Source organism: Hypomesus nipponensis, chromosome 1 (assembly GCF_054491055.1).
Source record: "Hypomesus nipponensis isolate SF chromosome 1, ASM5449105v1, whole genome shotgun sequence".
Classification (NCBI taxonomy): domain Eukaryota; kingdom Metazoa; phylum Chordata; class Actinopteri; order Osmeriformes; family Osmeridae; genus Hypomesus; species Hypomesus nipponensis.
Genome location: NC_140361.1, coordinates 12,222,131 through 12,242,500, shown reverse-complemented (window position 1 = coordinate 12,242,500; position 20,370 = coordinate 12,222,131). Strand labels below are relative to the sequence as shown.

Below are 20,370 nucleotides of genomic sequence, written 5' to 3'. Positions count from 1 at the left end.
TCCGCTTGACATATGCTCTACTAATTCAGAAGTGACTGTCTCAAACTAGAGGTTAATTAAAATAATATACTTGTTTCAGGAGCAATTCATCATTGTTACATAATGTTACTCAGTACAAAATGAGTAACTTGCGGCTTTTGTTCAGTTACATTTTTATTAATATTGGGAAACCACAAAGACTGGCTCGAGATACCACAAAGACTGTGGCTCGAGATACCACAAAGACTGTGGCTTGAGATACCACAAAGACTGTGGCTCGAGATACCACAAAGACTGTGGCTCGAGATACCACAAAGACTGTGGCTTGAGATACCGCAGACTGCGGCCTGTGTTCAGATGGGTTTTATTTTATTACTTGTATTATCGTTTTTATTGATTTTATGTAAAGCACCTTGAGCTGCAATTCTTGTAGGAAATGTGCTACATAAATAAAGTCTAATTATTCTTATAAAATGTTCTCCCATTTTGGGTAAAAATTGAGGACAAAGAATAATTGTCAACGTTTGTTCTTCACACGGATGACAAAGGAAGAGGACATGCGCTGGTCAGGGTCAAGATGACTCACTGTCAAACAAGAAATAAGCCCACTGATTAATTCATGCTAAGAAGACTGAGGGTGAACCACCAGCATTGACTGATGTTAGGCCTAATTCAAGGGCCAATGAAAAGCAAAATCATAGAGGCTCACCTTGGCCTCATAATAGCTTTAAGCTCTAACCCTTGAACAGGTTCCAGCAGCTCAGGGCAGCTCTGTTGAGGCCCCTGATCGTGGATTCCCCTGGCTGCGACAGGTGTGCTGCTGGCCAGGAGACCGGGGGTAAATGTTTGCGTACAGAGGGCGAGCCCAACCACGACTCAGAGCCTGGGAACGCCTCTGATTTACGAGGTAACATTTACTACCTATTGAGCTCAATTACACAAGAGAAGGAGCCCAATACGCAAACAAGCCAGCCATTTTGAGTTGAAGATAAAGATGGAAGATGTTATGACGTTATATGTTATTGGGTACTGTAAGGGTGAGATTTATGACTTTATATGATGTGTGCATATAATGCATAAAACTAGAGGGCTAAATTAAAACAAAACCTGATATGCGGTGTTCTCCTGTGTGATAGCGTTATTTCTTTCAAATGGCATCACTCACATCACGTCAAGCTGTCCTCTAAGTAATTGCATGACCAGGGAAGACACAGGACTGTGAACATCCATCAATAAATCAATACACTCTCAAAGATATGACTTAGTAATGCTATGATTTAATCGCTGAAGGCAATTTGAGGCGAGAGGTACAATTCATCTAGATATGAGCATTTTACAGTTTGAGGTAAAAACGTATTTCTGGTGTTTGGAGTCGAGGGCAGAGCAGTTGGAACTGACATCGTCAGCGCTGTATGACGTACTGACAAGCCCTTTCACAAAACATTTATGAAAAAAGAGGGGAAAACGAATTACTTGTGCATACATTGTGAAGTACTTGAAATTACTGAGGCCAGTGAAGGTAATCACAGTGCCAACGCTCCTTTGATATTTCGGAAAGTGGCTATTTGAACTTAAAAACAGACAAGGCATCCTATCATTTGACTGGTAATTTTCCATTACCATCTCAAGCAGGAAAAAGGCCCTGCTTCTGATCCTTGGACTGATTGAAATATGCTGCTCATTAGTGTCTATTCACAGAATTCATGAATCACAGCATGTCAGAGACTGACTGCTCACCTGTAAAATGGCTCCACTCATTAAAAGACATAGCTATTATCATTTTTTTTGCTGAATTCATTACCTGTTCAATTGTACTACCACCTAGATGGAATCACTTTATTTCTACCCTTTATAAATATATATATTACGTGGGAAATGAGTGTATTGAAATGGTTTGACATATTCAATCTCAACTACTGAACCTTTCACTTAATATGGGAATTTTATGTTGATGGTTAGCATCAATCTGTCAAAGGACTTGAATGAAGCAAGGAAATCTGTCCAAAAGAATACAAAGGACATACAATCACAGTCATGTTACTCCTGAGAGCAGGTGGAGAGGGTCTGCCAGGAACAAATGCCTGGGTGAGTTTGATGAATAACTGTTATTCCCTTATCAGCATACCAACTATTCCCTTTGCAATACCAACTATTTAGACAGCTGCACAGGACACATAACAATAACCATGGTACAAAGTCACTGAAAGATGTACTTCCTGTCATTTGGACAACTTCCTCTTCTATGAGTGGTTCGCTGACCCATTTCCTTTTAGTGTTTAAACCAACCCGGTAAACACCCAGGTTTCTTCAGTCTCATCATGATTCTCATGCATGCGTCGTCTCTCCCCCTCCTTCCCCTCCTCGTTCTCCACTATATATCCAGGGTGAGACGTAGTCAAACACTATTCAAAATAACTTTCCTTTAGCACGTTGAACGGAGAAGTCTTGAGAAGGAAAGCGATAGTGCAGCAGCTTGATGGGGGGATGACGACAGGTTCAAGGTGGCAAACAGAAAGAGGAGTGAGAGATTTATGCCAGACGTGTTGACTGACAAAGAAGCTTCTCAGCGCTCTGTAGGACACCAGCCTAAAACTTCCAGATACATTTTATATTAATGCCAGAGATAACCAAGGTTGTTTCCCTCCACCCAAGGATCCAGTATATCCCAAGTTCATTTAACACATCCGAAATCATGTTGAAGCTCCAGGTTTTTTTTACCTTCTTAATCTCTCCAAAACTCGCTAGATGAGAATATGTTTATTCCTGAGTGGAACTGATTAGATTCCTGCAGTGCAGCTAGCCTGTGTAGAAGCCTGGTTACAGGATGAAAAGGCTGCTACGGTTAGAAACGTTCTCTTGTGCACCTGTAGGTACAGTAACCTTGCCGTTTCACCAGATAATAAGATGGGCTGCTAAAGTGAGGAGGAGAAGAGACGTCTCTCTGATCTTGCTCCCGAGTTCACTCAGTTTTAGTTTGTACCTCCGGTATCGGGATTTCAGCAAGATAACAAGTCAGAGACCAAAAAAAATGTCCCTTCCATGGAATGTGAGAGCTGACTGTCAAAGAAATGTGTGCTTTGTACGAGAGACAAGGAGAAAGGTGGACTTGTGGAATGTGGGAACTACAGAAGCAGCTGCCGTCAATGTACATCAACTGTGTCACTTTCTGACAGCAGTAACATGCAAGGTTTGTACCTGGTACCATCACGCCTTGTCTATTTAAAGACCCGGTGAAGCTTTCTCCTCCACTGAATTCCAATGACACACACTGTAGGATTCAGCAAGACATGAGGAAGTGGGTAATATATCATATATAAATCTGTACGTGAAGACTATGGTGTAATAGTAACTCTCTAAGAGCATAATACTGTTAATATCATAATTGTGGAATAATATATAATAATATCAAACATGAAATGTTCCATGCCGTGTCCTCGGGGTAGTCCTACAGTATCAGTCATTAGCTCTGATTTAGTTTTCCAAGGAACGAGTCATACATTTTAATACATTTAGGTAATACAGCAGTTTTATTAAGCAATCAATGAATATTTACATTTTACTGTGGGTAAATTGCCTACTCCTCACCAAATTGATATAGAAATTGATAATTGCTTTTTAAAATCTTTAAATTGCTATCCTGGAAATGTGTAGCCTACAGGCCTATTTCTTAAAAAAAATAAAAACTGAAACAGCTTGCAATAAAGGGCAACTTGAGATCAATATCCACACAAACAGTGTATACTGCTCAAAATACAACATGAGATTTGACATCAACAGCTTACTTTGCGTTCTCAGTCAAAATGGTCGCTTCCTCATTCTCAGATTGCTGAAACTGTGGAAAACATGGCTCCCAGCAAGAAAGGAGCAGAAGCAGTTTTTTGATCCCTGCTTGAGCTCCACTCTTCACTTGCTAGTCACGGGATGCAGGAGCAGATGTCTGGCATTTAACAGCCATGAAAAACAGTCGAGAAAATTCTTGGGAGAGTGACAGTGCCTTTCTTCTTAAACAGGGCTGTTTCAGTTGTCAAATAAACACACCAAAAGACACACATTCTAAAATCAGTTTTTCCTGCCACACACAAATGACTCAGACACGCGCACAATTAAAAAACCTCAGGAGACAAGAGTCTGATTGTTTATCTGTGTCGAGGCATACAGAATTGGAATCCAGCGCCACGGATAAGACATCAATCTTCCTCAGTGGGCCACGTAAATAATCTGATTACGAACAGAATCATTTCCCCTTCAGAATGGTTTTATCTGCTCGTTCCATGGCTCATCACCAGATAACTCTGAAGGCACTTGGCACAAGATGGCTGCCAACCTCGGCCCTGTGTCACAGCAGCGTCACCGGTGTATCTCACATGGAATGAGGTCATAGTCACTCTAACAAACTTTTTGTTCCACAGCGTGTTTTTGTGGTTTGTGTACCACAACCACATGCAGACAGTTCAGAACATGACCAGAAGGGGCTAGACAAAGTATGTTCTTTTAACCAAAGAAGAAAAGCCTTTCGATATATATATATTTTTTTTTTCTATCAATATTAAAAAGACCAAACACAGTCCAACAACACTTCATTGCATTATTTAACATACAATTTAGTAAAGGAACCAGAAGAATGGTTGGCAGTCTCATAGGTAAACGCTTCATATAAACAAAGTAGGCTCTCTCTGATGCTGACGTCAGTGAACTGATCTGCCCCGTGTCCACATGAGTGTATGTGACACGGGTTTGAGGAGGCTGTTGTGTTTCTAGTCTGACCCAACAGCCGAGCACATCAAAGCTCCATTCAGAAGACCACCACAGTGACAAAGCCAGTCTCTTGAGACACCAGATAAAAGGACTCATTTGGTAACAGTTTTGCCTGAGGGACACTTGTCTCAATTCAAATAAGGTCAAACGAGAAACAGTCTCAGACAGCAGCATGTGATAAGATACTAGCTAAGATAAGGGCAACATAAACCCTCATTCTCCCCTTTAAACATGACTTATGAGCTGGATCCTTGTACATGAGACTATGCCTCTTATTGCCATTTACCTCCAATGAAGAGAACATGAATCACTAGAATAACACAATAACGATACATAAATAAGTGATGAAAGCAATAAAGCAGAAAATGCAAAAGTTGGGCTTATCAGACCAAAGGAGGAGCCGAATGTTTCCTCTGCTGGTGCTGTGATAAGAAAACCAGACTTCAATGGGGAAAAAAATACACGCAAAACCATAAATCACCGTAGATGTAAAGCTAACATACAAGTGCTTTTGTGTTAACGCTTTATACAGCGGGCAATCTCTGCTCTGAAGCTTTATCAGGACTTCTGTGCGGGGCGGTGGTTTCAGAACAGGAACCCAGGCCTCAACCTTGAGTTAGACTCCAAAGACTCTTTGCATCGTCAGAACATCAACTGCTGTATGAAGTCACAAATATTGCCAGCAAATATATGGCTTGTGAAATGACTATGGCATTTAACATTCATCACACCTTTTGACATAACATGACAAGAATGTGGCAAAAAGACGACGATGGAATAAATGACTCAGGGCCCGTGTGAGCTGGGTGCATGTCCTACCAACGATGCAGGGAGAAGGAGAGACCTTTTCCCAGTTACAGTAATGGAAAAAGGTGTGATTCCATCAGCTTAATGCCACCTGTCCACACAGAGGGGAGAGGAATGAAGGATTACAGCAACACTACTGTCCATCAACTGTGTGCTCGAGCCCATCCATACTGGAGGAGTCTTCTAGGTCAGGACGAGAGGGGTGGATCGCTAGACTTCTGTCTCAGGGTAATCCCATCATTTTGATCAATCTCTGAGGTTGAGGGGTGGTTCAGTTATAGACAGAGTAATATATGGGCATCTGAGACTTTTTTCTCCGGCTTCTGAAGCACCCAGGGTGACCACGCATTGTGAAATCTAAAGCATGATAAACCAGCATTACCGGTTCAAATTCACAACCAACTGACAAACTTAACGGCATATTTAAGCAAATATTCCTTGAAATTCTCATTTATTCACTTCAACAGCTTAGAAGTCAAGACCCCCACACATAGGACTGCCAGGTCCATAAGCTGCTTACCTCTACCTCTAGTAGCGACCAGAGACAGAAAGATGATTCAATGATTCAATAAGTGCAGCCTTCGGAAAGATCATACCTTCCGGTATTTCACCGCTGCAAAGTCTGGGCAGAGATTGAAATCCACTATGACACACTGGACAGCTGCTGTTGGCTGGGGACATGCCAGAGAGGTGGATTAGGACCCAGTGCCCAAACGCATCCCGACATTGCCGAGTCGTCGGGCTGACAGGCCTCAGGAGCAAGGGACGGGAGAAGGGACAGGGGACGTTGGAGCATCACTCATTGTTGCTCTGGACCCAACCTCTACTCAAGTATGAAAACATAACTGTAATGAAACTCCTATCGATTGGAGTCTCTTCCTTTTAGACAAATTGCACTCTTTTCTCTGCCTCGCAGCCGCGTGAAAGGCAAATGCTGTAAAAAGGCAAAAGATGAACCCCCTAAGGACGTTGTTACTGATGCTCCATCATGGCTGAGGCACCTCAAGGAATCCCTCAACACAAACTATTGCTCGTCCTCCCAAATCGCCTTTTCAGAGCTTCAAGTATCTAAACGGCCATAATAAACATGATTATTTATCCTTGTATGGCCAAGTGAAGTTGACAAGTTTTTTTGTTCACCTGTAAAGTATGTAATGCATCAGCCACAGCAACAGATACTAATTCAACACGTAGCTCATTATAACGGCATTGTTCAGGCAAGGCGTCCATTTTTCCTCCACATACTGTATTCCTCAATACCTCTGAAGAACAAACCAATGATCTGTAAAAGCCTTGATAGCTGAAAACAAATATGATGGAAACCTTTTACGGTCTATTCAGCTATCGGTGGTCATTAGGAAAAGGGCACAGGGAAGGAGATCTATTATAAGCAATTAGAACACAGCCAGATAGAGTGAGAGGAGACAATGCAGAGGGTACAAGCATGTGAGGGCTAGACAGACACCATGAGTGGATAGCCATCTACCCTGTGTGCAGCTCGGCAGCATTTCTAAATTAAAGATAGGGAGATAGCGCTGCCACGATCGCTGGCTGGTATCTGCGAGCACCAGGGAAGTAATGAGACTGGGAGGGACATGCATCACCCTAGCATCTAGGGGTCAAGGATCTCTCCAATAAAGTTATATCAGTTATGTCTGGTCTTCCCTTCCATTAGCTGTTGCTGTTTGGGTGGTGAGGATGACTGAGGTGGCAGGGCAAATGGAAACAATGATGTTGATGCCAGTAGTGACTCTCATAACTTAATTTGTGTGACAGTACATTCTACAGTACCTTCTATATGTCATTTAGCTATTAAACAATTACTTTTAAACATTTTACGGTGCATATATACACAGTACTGAATATATTGATATTTACACATTCACCGCCAACAGCTCCTCTCGGATGAGTTATTTGTCGTATTTTTAACACCAGATCATGGCCAACTACGTCAAAAAAATGAACAAGAATATCCCAACTCATACCGCTGTGCTACCAAATGCTCACAGGGCAAAACAAGTTGAATGCATTAGTCTGTGCGTGTGTGTGGGAGTTGTGTGTGAACACTTCTGTTCTCCTCCGCTACAACTTCTAACTCTCAGTTGTCTTTCCTCTGAGCGACTCTCTCAATATATGAAAAAGGCAACAGAAAGTCCACCTGCAGAGAATGAGGGGTCTGTTAAAACGATGTCCGCACAGAAAAATCACTAACATACTGCGAGCGGAGACATAAAGACCAGCCAATATCCTCTTCCCGCAGTGTGTTAGGATGAAACAGTGATCACAAGCAGGAATTGGATAACTTTAGAACATCCCCTGTCTAGTCAGCTGGAGGGGGGAGGAGGAGGGGGGCTATACAGGGGATGAGGATTGCACCACATTCTCTGAAAACATGCTGCGATTGAGCACAATAAAGCCAAACAGATTATTTTTCAATCATTTGAAAAATAAACCAGATAAATGGGAAAGGCAGCTTTGACTCCAATTGCCAGATATATCAGCGATAAGTGGTATTAAATAGAAAATTGTTGACCCCTGGAGCGGGGATGGGGTGAGGGTGGAGCGAGGCAGGAGAGGCTGGGGCGAGGGTGGAGCAAGGCTGGGGCGATGCTTAGGTGTAGGTGGGGCAAGGCTGGAGCAAGGCTGGGGGGCTAAACGGCTGTGCTTAATGTGACCTCAAGAAGGAAAGAGCTGTACTCGACCCTGGTTTCAAAGGAGTAAGCCGGTCCATACTATGGACTTCACCACATATTGATATTCTAACCACTAACCCTCTAGATTAAACCTTGACACAACGTACGTTCAAGCCCAGAGTTTAACCCTTCCCACTGCTGCTTTCAGTTTACAATTACATTTAGATTCCGATCAACTAATCAGTAGGCACTAGGCAGTTTATCTTGCAGGTGCGTTCCCTTGAGCAGAGCTGTATCCCCTAAGACTGCCAGGCCTTGCGTTCCCAAGCTAGCTGTGTTGTGACAGGGCATGTCCCAGGAAGGGTGATACTGTGTGACCTTGCTGGTACGGGGAAAAGCCCAAACCATGAGACTAGGTACAATTACATGACACATGGAGGTCTGTGTATGAGGCCATTGTTTAAATGGGGCTAACTTACATAGCTAATAACAGACATATTGGCAAAACAATTGCATTTCACACATTTCTCCATAGGGACAAAGTCCACACAATTCAAAAACGACCCGGTTCCACATGAGGCTGGGTTGTCTACTGAAGCAACAACAAGCAAACAGTCATACTTTAACATGGGCTTGAAGCATATGCATGAAATATTAATGGTTAGACCCATTCTGCCTTAGTTGACAATTAAACAACCCATTACTATCAATCATTTTACCCAGTTAGTATGGAGGCTTATATGCCTCTCAACTAATGAGACACAACTGTAATGAAACAACTTTGGCAAATGAGCTTGTCTTTTAATCCAATTAGCTTTGGATGTCACATCCATTGCAAATTAAAGCACAGAAATATCATTAGCTTTGCTAGCAAATAGATTGAGGCCCACCAAGGTAATGGAGTGTTTCGTCTTTGACTACATGAGGGCTTCATGGCTTCATAATAAGGTGCTGTGATTATCTTTTGATTCACCTCATCGTTTATCAAATTCGGAAAAGTTGCGGTAAAAATACCCATCGATTTTGACATGCCTTTTCGTCACTTTCTTTGACTGTGGACATCCAGTAACATGAAAGACAGAGGTACCCTACTGTAAGTTCTGTTTTAAGTTAAATTAATTCCGAAAAAGGACACCCAGTGATACTGAACAGGACTGTATAAATACATTATATCTTACAGGAGATCACAAGGGAAATCCATTCAGCTCCGTCAAGACAAATTAACTTGATTTGCATAGTCTAAATTATGTTTTCGTGTTTTATTCCATTTGTTTTGCTTTGTACACGTAGGCCCTACCTTCTTCACCTTTTGGATTTTCAGCCTGATGAATTAAACAACAGCAGACAAAATATGCGGTCATGGCTCCTCCGGTATTTGATTCCCCTCAGCTTAGCCTAGCTTAGCCCAGACTGGCTTCATTAGCCAAATACATGAAAGGATTGACCTTGTCCCAGATGTGTGTGTGACCCAGCTTGCTTGGTGTTTGAGTGGGTGTGTGTTCTGTCCTTTTCAGAGTGTATTATTGTATGTGATAGAAGGGAACCGGAGGCTTAGCAGCAAGCACACCAACCCATAATTGTTCCTTGGCTCATATCTGTCATCGTGCTTCTGACTGCGACTGCGGCCACAGCCACACATCTCAGTGAAAACACCAACTAAAGCCCGCAGCTCTAATGGACCTCCTCCCTTTTCCCCTACACATCTTTCTCTTAAGACTAGCCTTTGTTCCTCCAAGCTCAATCTGGGGACACCATTAGTGGGGAGGGAGACAGTGATGCTTAGTGACAGCCAACGACTTTTCTGGTCAAGAGAGCGCCCCGGAGCCATAAGAGTGTCACCCGCCCCCTCCCCGCTGTGACTGGATACAGCCCGTTCACCTTTGTTCTAGCTATCTCAAAGGCAGACAGCTAATTGTGTGACAGAGGTCGAGGTAGGGAGCAGACTCGACAGTCTGAGTCGTGCCACTGTGTAAAGCCGTCTGCCTGACTTGTCAAACATACTGTACTGCTGGAATCTTGTGAACAAAAATTGGGAAGGGGAGGAACTCTTCTTTCTGCTGGAAGTGGCATTTTTCTTTTTTGCCGTTGTGACTATTGTCATCAAATTTAGGGCCGAGCTCAAATTCATGCAGAAATCCAGCAAAATGTTGCCGCGTCTGGGTGGGGTGATAACAGAGACAACACGGCCTGTGTGGAGTTGATAAGTCAGACTCAGTAAATCAAACACCTTCTGGTGGGTGAAATCACTTGTACAGTTGCTGGGCATCATCACATGTTGAAAGAGGATAGAGGAATTCACTAGAAAAATGCACCATGCATCAGCGCTCCATAAGGCTACCCGACAAAATGTTGTGTACGGTAGCCAACTTACACCAAAATGTCACTGATGAGTGGGCTGGTTTAACCTTGTTACAGTGACGTCAACGCTGTTTGTAGTGCAATACTTGCATTTCATTTCATGTTCTGGCTTGTATTCTAACACAGCACTTTCCAACGCTCAGACCAATGTGGACTGACTAATGAACAACAAACAACATATCTCAAAGCCACAGTGTGTAGAAAACAACCCAGACCCCTCTATAGGTGGTTAATGGATGCACTTGGCCGCTTCCTAGTTCTGGGACAATGGGTCCCAGTGTTTGCCTTGGGTTTTGGCAGGCTTCACTGGGCTGTTGAGCAGCATGCATCAGAACTGGCTCCCACCAAGTGGCAGACTATCTACACTGGTTGAGCCCTGACACATGCATTCAATGTTAAGTATCTGAAGAACGAGGAAAAAAAAAAAAGAACAGTTCACCATAACGGTACCAAAAAATATTTAATTATAAAAACAAGATCCAAACAAAAAGTGAGATTCTGTGTTATCCATCTAAAAACAAGCTACTCCATACGTCTATTTGGCTCTATAAATACCTTATGGCATTAACCATTTTCCATAAGGAGGTGGCGCAGAAGCTGTGGTGCAAAAACGGACATGACACAGGAGCCAAATCATCCTTCTGAGTGCTCCTCTCGCAAGCTCCCAGCGCCCCTAGCACTAATGCACACGGACGGCTAATGTATGCCATTGATTGAAGTAATATAATCTAACAGGTACAACTTTCTTGTTAAAGGAAGACTGGAGCCCGCCCAGGCTAAAGAAAAAAGGGCCGCGCAACAGATTTGCAGACGGTTATACAGTAAAGAAATGATTTGCTTTCTTATACATGGGGGCTGGTTTTTGTAAATTTTAATCTTCCCCCTTTGAACACGACTGGGACAAATCCTTTTTTACAAATCTGGACTGGGAGTTGGAGACTGAGTCAGAAAGCTCAATGTTCAAAGAACCATTTTCTTGCAGCAAATGAACCTCTCAAAGTGATTACTCCATCCTTGTGTCTACAGACATACAGCTGCATAAGTGGCATTTCCCATCCAGTCAAGCTACTTTGATTATTCTTTTTTTTTTTTTATCGTTTTTTCCCCCAGCTGTCACCTTCGAGACCCATTGCCATGACAGCTCTTTAGAACCATTTCAAAGATGTGTTCTGGGAGGAGAATGAAAGATAATAATTGAATAGAATTAGTTTCAGCCTTGGTGTGTGAGGTCCCAAACCTGTGTCACAATATGGAACACTGAACAATCTAGCGTCAAAGATCTCCTTGTTGACACACCGAGTCACTTCCAAGTATTGTAGACAGAGGTGAGTCAGTGTTGTGGTCCAAAGTCTGACTTGAGGAACGCACAGAGATAGGAAATTTTGATGATTCCTATGGAGAAAGACTTCAAAATCATACAATCATTCGAGAACCGTACCAAGAAAGCGTTACAACAGAACATTATGAACAAATCACATCCAAATCTTTCAGCACTGACCAGTGCCGGCGTGTGTCATTGTCAGGAGTGTGGTACAATACTGCTCACAGCCCTATGTGTATATCTGGTCCCAGAGACATCTCTGGAAAGAACCAAGACAGCTCAGCGGATCTGGTTTATGAGCTGTGCCTTTGTGCACGCTTTTGTTGCTGTGCCTGTTATTGATTACCTGTAAAACACTTTCAAGTCTGTTTACAATACACAGTGACATATATAACACCAGCTAATTTTGAGGTGCTTTAACACTGTATGTATGATATCAAACACAAAAGGCTTTCAAAGGGACACTGTCCAGAGTCAATAACTGAATAGACGTTAATCTAATCTAAGATTGAACTAAACAGTGAATGTGTACAGTCGTCAAAAGTGAAGGTGTTTTGTTAACAAAATTGATCTTTAGGCCGGTTTCACTGTGGATAATCTGACGAATTGCAGCAATACAACATTTAATAATAACAACAACAGAAAACACCCCAAAGATTTTACCAATCAATTGATCCAAAACAATCAATACAAAAACATCACCGCAAAACAAGACTCGAAATTACCCAACCCTTAAGGAGTCCCCTAAACATTTAATCAGAAGACTGTTTTGCCATCTTATTCATCCCTTCTCAACTTTTTGATGTTATAAAATGTTATGTGACCTGCATTTGAACACAAGCAAATGCTTCTAAAAAAGCAGAAAAATTATATAAGGGCCTACAGAAACCCTCCAAAAAGGAACATAGTAAAAGGGTCGACTCCCATTGCTGCCCATGTTATCATTATTCATTCTAAAAGCGCGAGGACTTGAATGTGTTTCTGTGGGCCCCGTGCTCCTGGCCTCGCCAGGAAAATCTGCTGCTTTGCTTTAAGCTGAGAATCTGTAATGTTCAGACCCCATTTCTAACCAAGGCGGCTTTATGTGAGGAAAACAGTAACAGAGGAGGGGGGGGCATTCTACGACTGGGGGCTCGTGGGGTGGGGTGTGGGGGGGGGCTCTACTGCTGATCGGGGGTTTGGCTCGGTGCTGTTGCTGTTTTTGTATTCTAAACCATGGAGCAACACAGGAACATTCTGGAAGGGTGGGGACTCTAGGCTTTTTTTTTTGCTGGTTTAAGTCCCAATGTGCGAAAACAAGCTGAGGTGTAGAGGTGAAATTAAATCCAAAAAGGGGAGCAGCCCTTAGATCCACAATGTCAACATGGCTCAAACCTTTAATCTGAGTTTTCCAACAAAATTCAAGCTAATTCGTTTTCCCAAAATAAAATAAAGCAAACAGAACCCATGGTGTACTAATGTTAAATAATTAACCAGCTATAGCAGCTAAATACAACACATTCCAAGCTTCCGTCGCCCAACATGGTTTCTGGGGTAAAGAGTGAGCTAAGATGCTGAATTGTGTTGACTCAGTTGAATTGCTTGCCCAAGGCATGAGTGTCTGGACACATGCACATAATGATGAAAGGTCACTGTGCCTCCCGTCTTGTCAACAAAATCGCTTTGAGAGAACAGAATCCAGGCCCCCTCTAAGCCACACATCTCTCAAATACCCTTGCCAGTCAAGCACCAGCAAGCCGTCTGGATAGCCTTAGGTCATTTCTAATTATGTGTTGCAGCATGAGTAATGGCAATGAAGCTAAAAAGTAGCTCTAGTGTTTTTGCTAGTGTTTTACACACACACACATTTGTATAATAATTGATTGATTGCCATGATGCATTGTATTTTTTGGGAAGGAGAATCTGACCAAAGAACATTGGCAAGTACACACACACATCCTCTCAATCTTCCTTACTCTCTCACTCCTCTCACTCTCTCCCCTTCTCACTCTCTCTCCCCCTCTCACTCTCTCTGCTTGAGGAACAATCAATCAGATTGCTCAAGGTCATTCCCCAAGATTAGACAAATATTCATATCCACCACTATGCTCGGCAATCACTGTGGTTTGAGAGGAGTAATGCATTAGAGCAAATATATTCAACATTCATATTAGCCCATTTCACCATATTGATTTGACAAAAAGATAATAAATCATTGTTATAGCATAACATTTGAACACTGTCAGTTTCACAGAACGTTAAGATGATATTTTTCTCTCTAAATTCATCCCAGTTAGGCTGGCTCACCAGTGATGAGAGCCCCAGCTGTATCAAACCTCATCCAGTGAGTCATCTTCCGTAGACAATTGATGAACAATAAATCAATGGCTCATCAATCAGACGTTCAATACATAGTTTCCTTTACTGTTCTACCCAAAGAACAGTTGCCTTGCAGCTTCCGGATGAACTCATCCCTAATCACCGCCGTCATCTTCAGAACCCCTCAGTCCCCTATGATGAAGAGGTAGAGACTCTCCCACATCGCTCCCTGGTGGCTACCCTAAGAAACGATTAATCCGGGCTGTTCCGTCATGCATTCAGATGAGCAGCGTGTTACTGCCACCTGGGCCAAAGGAAAGGCCAGGAGAGGACCCAGAGGAGTGGGCAAGAGCCCCGCGATGAGCTGAGCCAGGACACCTCCAGGGTCCTAAGCACTTCCTCTGGCATAGATTGATGGCCAATTAACCAGTAGCAGAGGAGTATTGACGATCGGGGGGGGTGAGGGGGGGGACAGGAAGGACCCTTAAACATGATGGGAGAGCTGGGGCAGGAGAGCGCTGCATTCATGAGGACACTCCCGATCTCCAGCAGCATCCATCCATCACTTTACAATTATCCATCATTTAATGCCCCTCTCAAAGAACACATTTATCTGCAGATGTGCAAAATAGACAGTTCATCTTCTGATACAAAGGTGGTAAGCCACTGGAGCAAAGAGTCAGGCGTTATTGTATCATACCACAAATAATAACGTCCATAAGGATAATACACAGCCACGTGCTTCATCCACATTTAGAGCATTTGAGCTAATACTTACTAGTATTACGACAGTAAGCACCTCTTCAGTCTGATTAGATGTTGATGTGGCAGCTTAAAGTTAAAAGCACCTTAGCCAGCGTGTTTTCTTAACTCCCTGCAAGTCTGACCTCTGACCTCTGGACAATCAACTCTGTCCTCCACGTGGTACATGTAGTCCTCCTCCTCCCCCCACCTCTTCTCCTCCCTGCCCCTCCGGTTGGACAGTACAGATGGGCTCAAGGTCAGCATGATGTGGGCTATCCATGACCAGAGAGACACTCTCCCTGTGGGCGAAAAGCTTCTAGAAGAGCCTCCAGAGGGGCCAAGCCCTCAACTCCACATGCTCATCCTGAATTATCATTGAAGATTCAAGGCTGATTGGCTGATTGGTTGCTGTGGGCACCGCACGTTAGCAACAGTAGAAATCTGATGAAGGAGCACAGAGGGCAGTGTTCAAGCCAATGACACTTTTTCAAGGTTTTATTTTTTTATTATAGCCTTATAGTTAAAGGTCAGGGTTAGGAGATAGGATAATCTTCTCCTGGGTCAGTAGCTAAGGTTATCTACCTTGCTGGAGTAGAGGCCATGCCCACTGCGGGAGGCAAAGCGCCCCAGCTCAGCTCCTGCACACAGGCCTGAATCATAGAAATGGAGTAATTGAAACAAAAGGGCAGATTTTGACAGAGATATAGTGGCTTTGCGGAGCCTCTGCACTGACTGCAGAAAATAACACCTCCCACCACCTCCTCCCCAACCGGTTCATCCTCCATAGGTCCACCCTCCCTCCGGCTGGATGCCCTTCCCTCTCTTCTCAAGAACTCCATTTGCAAATGATGGGGTGAGAGTGGGCATATTAAGGCTTCCAGGAGATAAGGAGGGTGGACATTTGTCATCAAATGGAGCGCGTTCCTCCGTCGCTTAAAGCTGACCTGTGTTGACATGCACCGTTTGCCTTGCGTGCATTTATACCGAACCATTGTCAATGCCTCTATTAATCAAAGTACCACTAAAGTTATTTTTGTGTATTTGCATTTATACACACATTACTATTGAATGACTATACACATTTCTATTGAACATCTTGATTATTTTAAGCAACTGAGTGAGACGACCAAACGATTGAAGCAATTTGTCCAGACAACAAATCATGTATGAAAAATATAGCATCTTTCTTTTCCACTTTCAATTCAGCAAGAACTACAAGAACCCAAATAAGCATGTGTTCTCTCCAGAGTAATACAATCTTTTTAATTCTTTCCTCGCTTTCATTTTTTCCCAAAGTGTAATTTCCCCCGCATGCTGCTTTCTGCAGTTGTGCATCATGCTAATTCACTGGGCTGGTATCAGGGGTTAAGGAAATAAATAATTTTATGTTAAACTGTACTCCCTTTGTGAGCAAGTCTTCACTTCCCATGCATCATTTGAATTCATCTCTCACAACTGGGGAACAAAAAAATAGAGATTTGTGTGTGTGTGTGTGTAGGGGGGTGGTGGTGGGGGGGGGGGGGGTTGCCATGTGAAACACCATGCCCTGCAAATACATGGTGATGACTTGCCAGGGATTATCCATGTGACAGAAGAAATGGTTCTAAATTATTTTGACCTGGAGGCATTTTCCCTCCTAATAAATTATGTTCCTGCCATTTTATTCTCCCCTTATCTCATTAGTTACTGAGTCAATGGAGGTACAGAAAACTGTTCATTAGTGAGAACAGTTTGAGAGCAAAACCTTGTGTTGATTCAAGTATAATCAGGTTAGAGACCAACAAAGACCCAACCCACAGGAGACAAGCCTTGTGCTCAGTGATTAACAGTAGAACTAGAACATTACATTATTGCACTCAGGCGTTTCGATGGTTGTGTCGTATTGACTGTCTCATCTCCTCATCACAAGCTCCCAATCCTAAGGATATTGCTCTGAGGCGATTGTTCACACCAGTAGAATGCAGACTGATATGAAATCCCCAGTTCCCTTACTGAACCAGACAACGGTTGTCTGGCAACTCTCTCATTGGACAAAGTAAAACAAAGGTAAATCCAGAAGATTCTCTGAGTGTGCATGGAGAGCTGGGTTTGTGATGGGGAGAATCTTCTCCGTACAGTGAAAGGACCACATAGAAAAATAACATTCAGAGGTCTGCGGGCAGACACACACACACACACTCTACACAAAACTATCAAATGTGTATACTTAAAAATGTATACATAAATAACCCCCCAACACACAGACACACACACTAAAGTAATCCAGTCTTTTGTCTTCAGACTAAATGCACATTCTACCAATCTTGATTTACCCAGTCAAACATATCACTCACAACACAGTGAAAACCAAGCACCCCGTTGCCTCAAATAGACTGACCGGCCTACCTTTATTCCTGAATTATGTTTCCTGGCAAGGAAACATTTAAAAGAACAAGACAGCTTTTGATACTAACAAAGGACGAGTCAGCATATTCCCTACATACAGTATGGATGCATGTCTTGTGTGATCTCCAACCAGGCTGTCCCTGACACAATATAAAATGAGCTGCCTCCAGAACTATCTTCTCATCCATTTCTGGAACTCAGCCCATTCAGTACAAGCAGCTTGTGAGTTCATACAGGAGCCTATTAGCCCTACATGTGTTGGCTGCTCGAGCTGTGCTAATTCAATGCTCAATGAAAAATAGTATTTGAGAAACAGGTGCTAAATATCAATCAATCACCATCAATTTCCGCATATCATAAAAAGTCAATACTACTGCACTGATATTTACTTAGCTTTAAATGCAGAGTCCCTGGTGCAGGAATGTTTACTTAATCTTAATTAATTCATAATTATTCACTAATTAATACAAGAGGAAATCCTTTTTAATTCATCATCTCATGTATTTTGGGTATCCTGGAGCAAGCAATTACCCAACTTTGAACATGTTTGTATTTTGTCCACAGCCTGGGAAACAGTCAGGGAAACAATCATGGGGCAAATTAAGTGTGGAATTCCTTAATGTGGTGAGGACACTCAGTAGAAGCTTCCAGCACAGTGCATGGTGGGGAGCGTGCAAGGCGTACCACCAACATTTTCAACAGATTTACAGAGCCACGGATTTAAACGATGTTTATGTCTATATGTCAATGTGAATGATTGCATTTCATCTACCAGGTACATTGTACACATTCGTCAAAGCATTGGCTTGTAGTTCACTGGATTTTCATATAATGCATAAATGCTAAGTTTAACTCAATTGGTGGCTTGATAAGGAATGAGTTGACAGCTTTGTCCATTTGTTGTATCATCTTGGACATTATACAAGAGACGATGTCATAGTGTTGGAATGATTCTTGCAGAATGAATGTTTTTTCTTTCAAGACTGAAAGATAAACAATTGTCAATTGTTGGCCTGGTGGAAAAGTCTGCTAACACTTCAAATAAATATTGAACATTGATATTCAACGCTTATACTATAAATAGTTAAATAGATAAACAACCGTAAGCCTAATTATTCAATTAGAACATTATAACCTAAACCCATACAGTATATTCAGGGAGTTGATGTACACAGCTTCACTTATCCTGCAATATTTCACGCCCTTGTCTTCGTCTTTAGAGTTGTTGATTGTCTTGTGCATCGAAGCACATTTGCATGCAATTTAAACTACAGCCTTTGGGCTACACCGTTAAATCAGTAGCTCATCAGCAAGAATAGGTCGTCTACCAACTCCGTAAAGCTGTCAGAATACTGCGAATGCAGCAGGAACGGGTCGCCGACCACAAGAAACGTGCTTTCGGATGCTGCTGCTCACCGCCAGCGTAGCACATTTCCATTCACGGGAATGCTGCTTACAAGCTTACAAAGGGTTTAACACATTTTTGCTGCGGTGCTTGAAGGACAGCAGCGCGTATGTTAAAGATCATGCAAGCATGCCAATTTGTGTTCGTTAAAAGCACGTCATGTTTCCTAAACACAATCTGTTTATTTAACATATTTGTTTAACTTTTATAATTAAAAGTCACCATTCATTTAAAGAGGCAACGAACGATTGTGCCGAGGCACATTAGCTTGCGATCACTCAATTTACTACTCGGGCAAAAAAAACACTTTCGCTGTTCAATACCAGCGTGTCCGCGGAACTATCAAGGTTGCATATAATAGAACTGCCCTGAATGACACGATTTAAGATTATCGTTGAAGCCTAAATTGGTATTTAAAAAATTGCTAATAAAGGACAGTAGTGACTATTGCGCACAAACAAATTGGTCAAACGTGACCCAATATAACTTCTCTGATTAGCCTACGTCCAGCTGTATCACATTGGTCATCGGAAACTGTCATATGTTTTATTTTTACTTAACACGAAGGCCTTAAATACATATCTCAAAAGATATGAAGGTAAATTGAGTCACGGCCACAAACAAATGTACGTTTAACTTACCAATGCAGGTAAAGCTTGCAAAGAGAAGCCAGGGCATCACGAGGGTGGCACCGAGTCTGCAGCGGACAAAGGGCCCCAGGTGTAAGGGCATCATGTTTGTATTACTTCTCCGTTTAAGTTTCAAAATTAAATAATCACTTATAGACTATTTCAGAGTCCGAAAGATTTCTTGAGTCGTTTAAAGAGCCGTTTCTAAGCGCCTCTACGTTAAAGTCCTTCCTCAGCACGCATCTTCCTCCAGTAACCTGGCCATTGGTATCCCCGTCGCGCGTCTTCGTTGCTCAGAAACAACGCATCACAGGTGTGGTAAATAAAGGAGCCGTTGCCTCGGTCTTTCTGTCTTGTGTTTCTGTATCTTTCCAAAGCCGTTTTCCTGTTTAGAACTCTGTGACGTGCCAACGTCCGGCGCTTTGTGTACCACTGTACCGCCTGTCGGTTATCCTCCTGTAAAAGAATACCTGCTCCCGAAAGGAAAATTGTGTAAATTAGCATTAGAGAAAGAACATCTGCTTGCACGGCAATGCAGGAGCGAGTAGTCGGAGAGCCGCACAACAAACTGAGTGCCAAAACCAGGACCGGAGTTTGCGTCTGCGTCGGAATGGAGTGAGAGAGTCGATCCTTATCAGTTTCTTTCTGATCATGCATGCAGAGCCCAAGTTAGGACTTGACCCATTGACAAATGTGCGTTGTTGCGTTGCTTTCACTTCTCCTGTTTTTTAGTTACCATCTTAAAAATTAACTATCAAGCCTAACTTGATATCCTCAATTCCATTCACTCCAAGTGAAGACATCCTTAACAAGCCAGTTCAGGTGATCTCTATATGTATACAATGTATAGGAAAGATGTTACGGTGTGCAACAGGGATCAAAGCAGTGATTTGCATGCAGATATATGTTCATTTGGATGCTGTGTGTATAGTGTTCTAGAAGACTCATATCGATGATAAACAGGCATGATCAGGCTTCCAATACAGAGTTCTGATTCTATGAAGCGCTATGTTTATCCTACATCCTAAAACCGTGTTCCGTAAGAACACAGGAATT

The 20,370-nt window shown here is 42.6% G+C and overlaps 1 protein-coding gene across 1 annotated transcript in view; it reads right to left on the bottom strand.

Annotated features, from left to right (window-relative positions):
• unc5a (unc-5 netrin receptor A) overlaps positions 1–19,796 on the bottom strand; it is a 105,877-nt gene extending 86,081 nt beyond the window's left edge. The window contains exon 1 of the mRNA XM_084699105.1: positions 19,327–19,796. Within this exon, the coding sequence (XP_084555231.1) occupies positions 19,327–19,420 (94 nt within the window). The 5' untranslated portion in view covers positions 19,421–19,796. The remainder of the gene's footprint in view (positions 1–19,326) is intronic.
• Between the last annotated feature and the right edge of the window lie 574 nt (positions 19,797–20,370).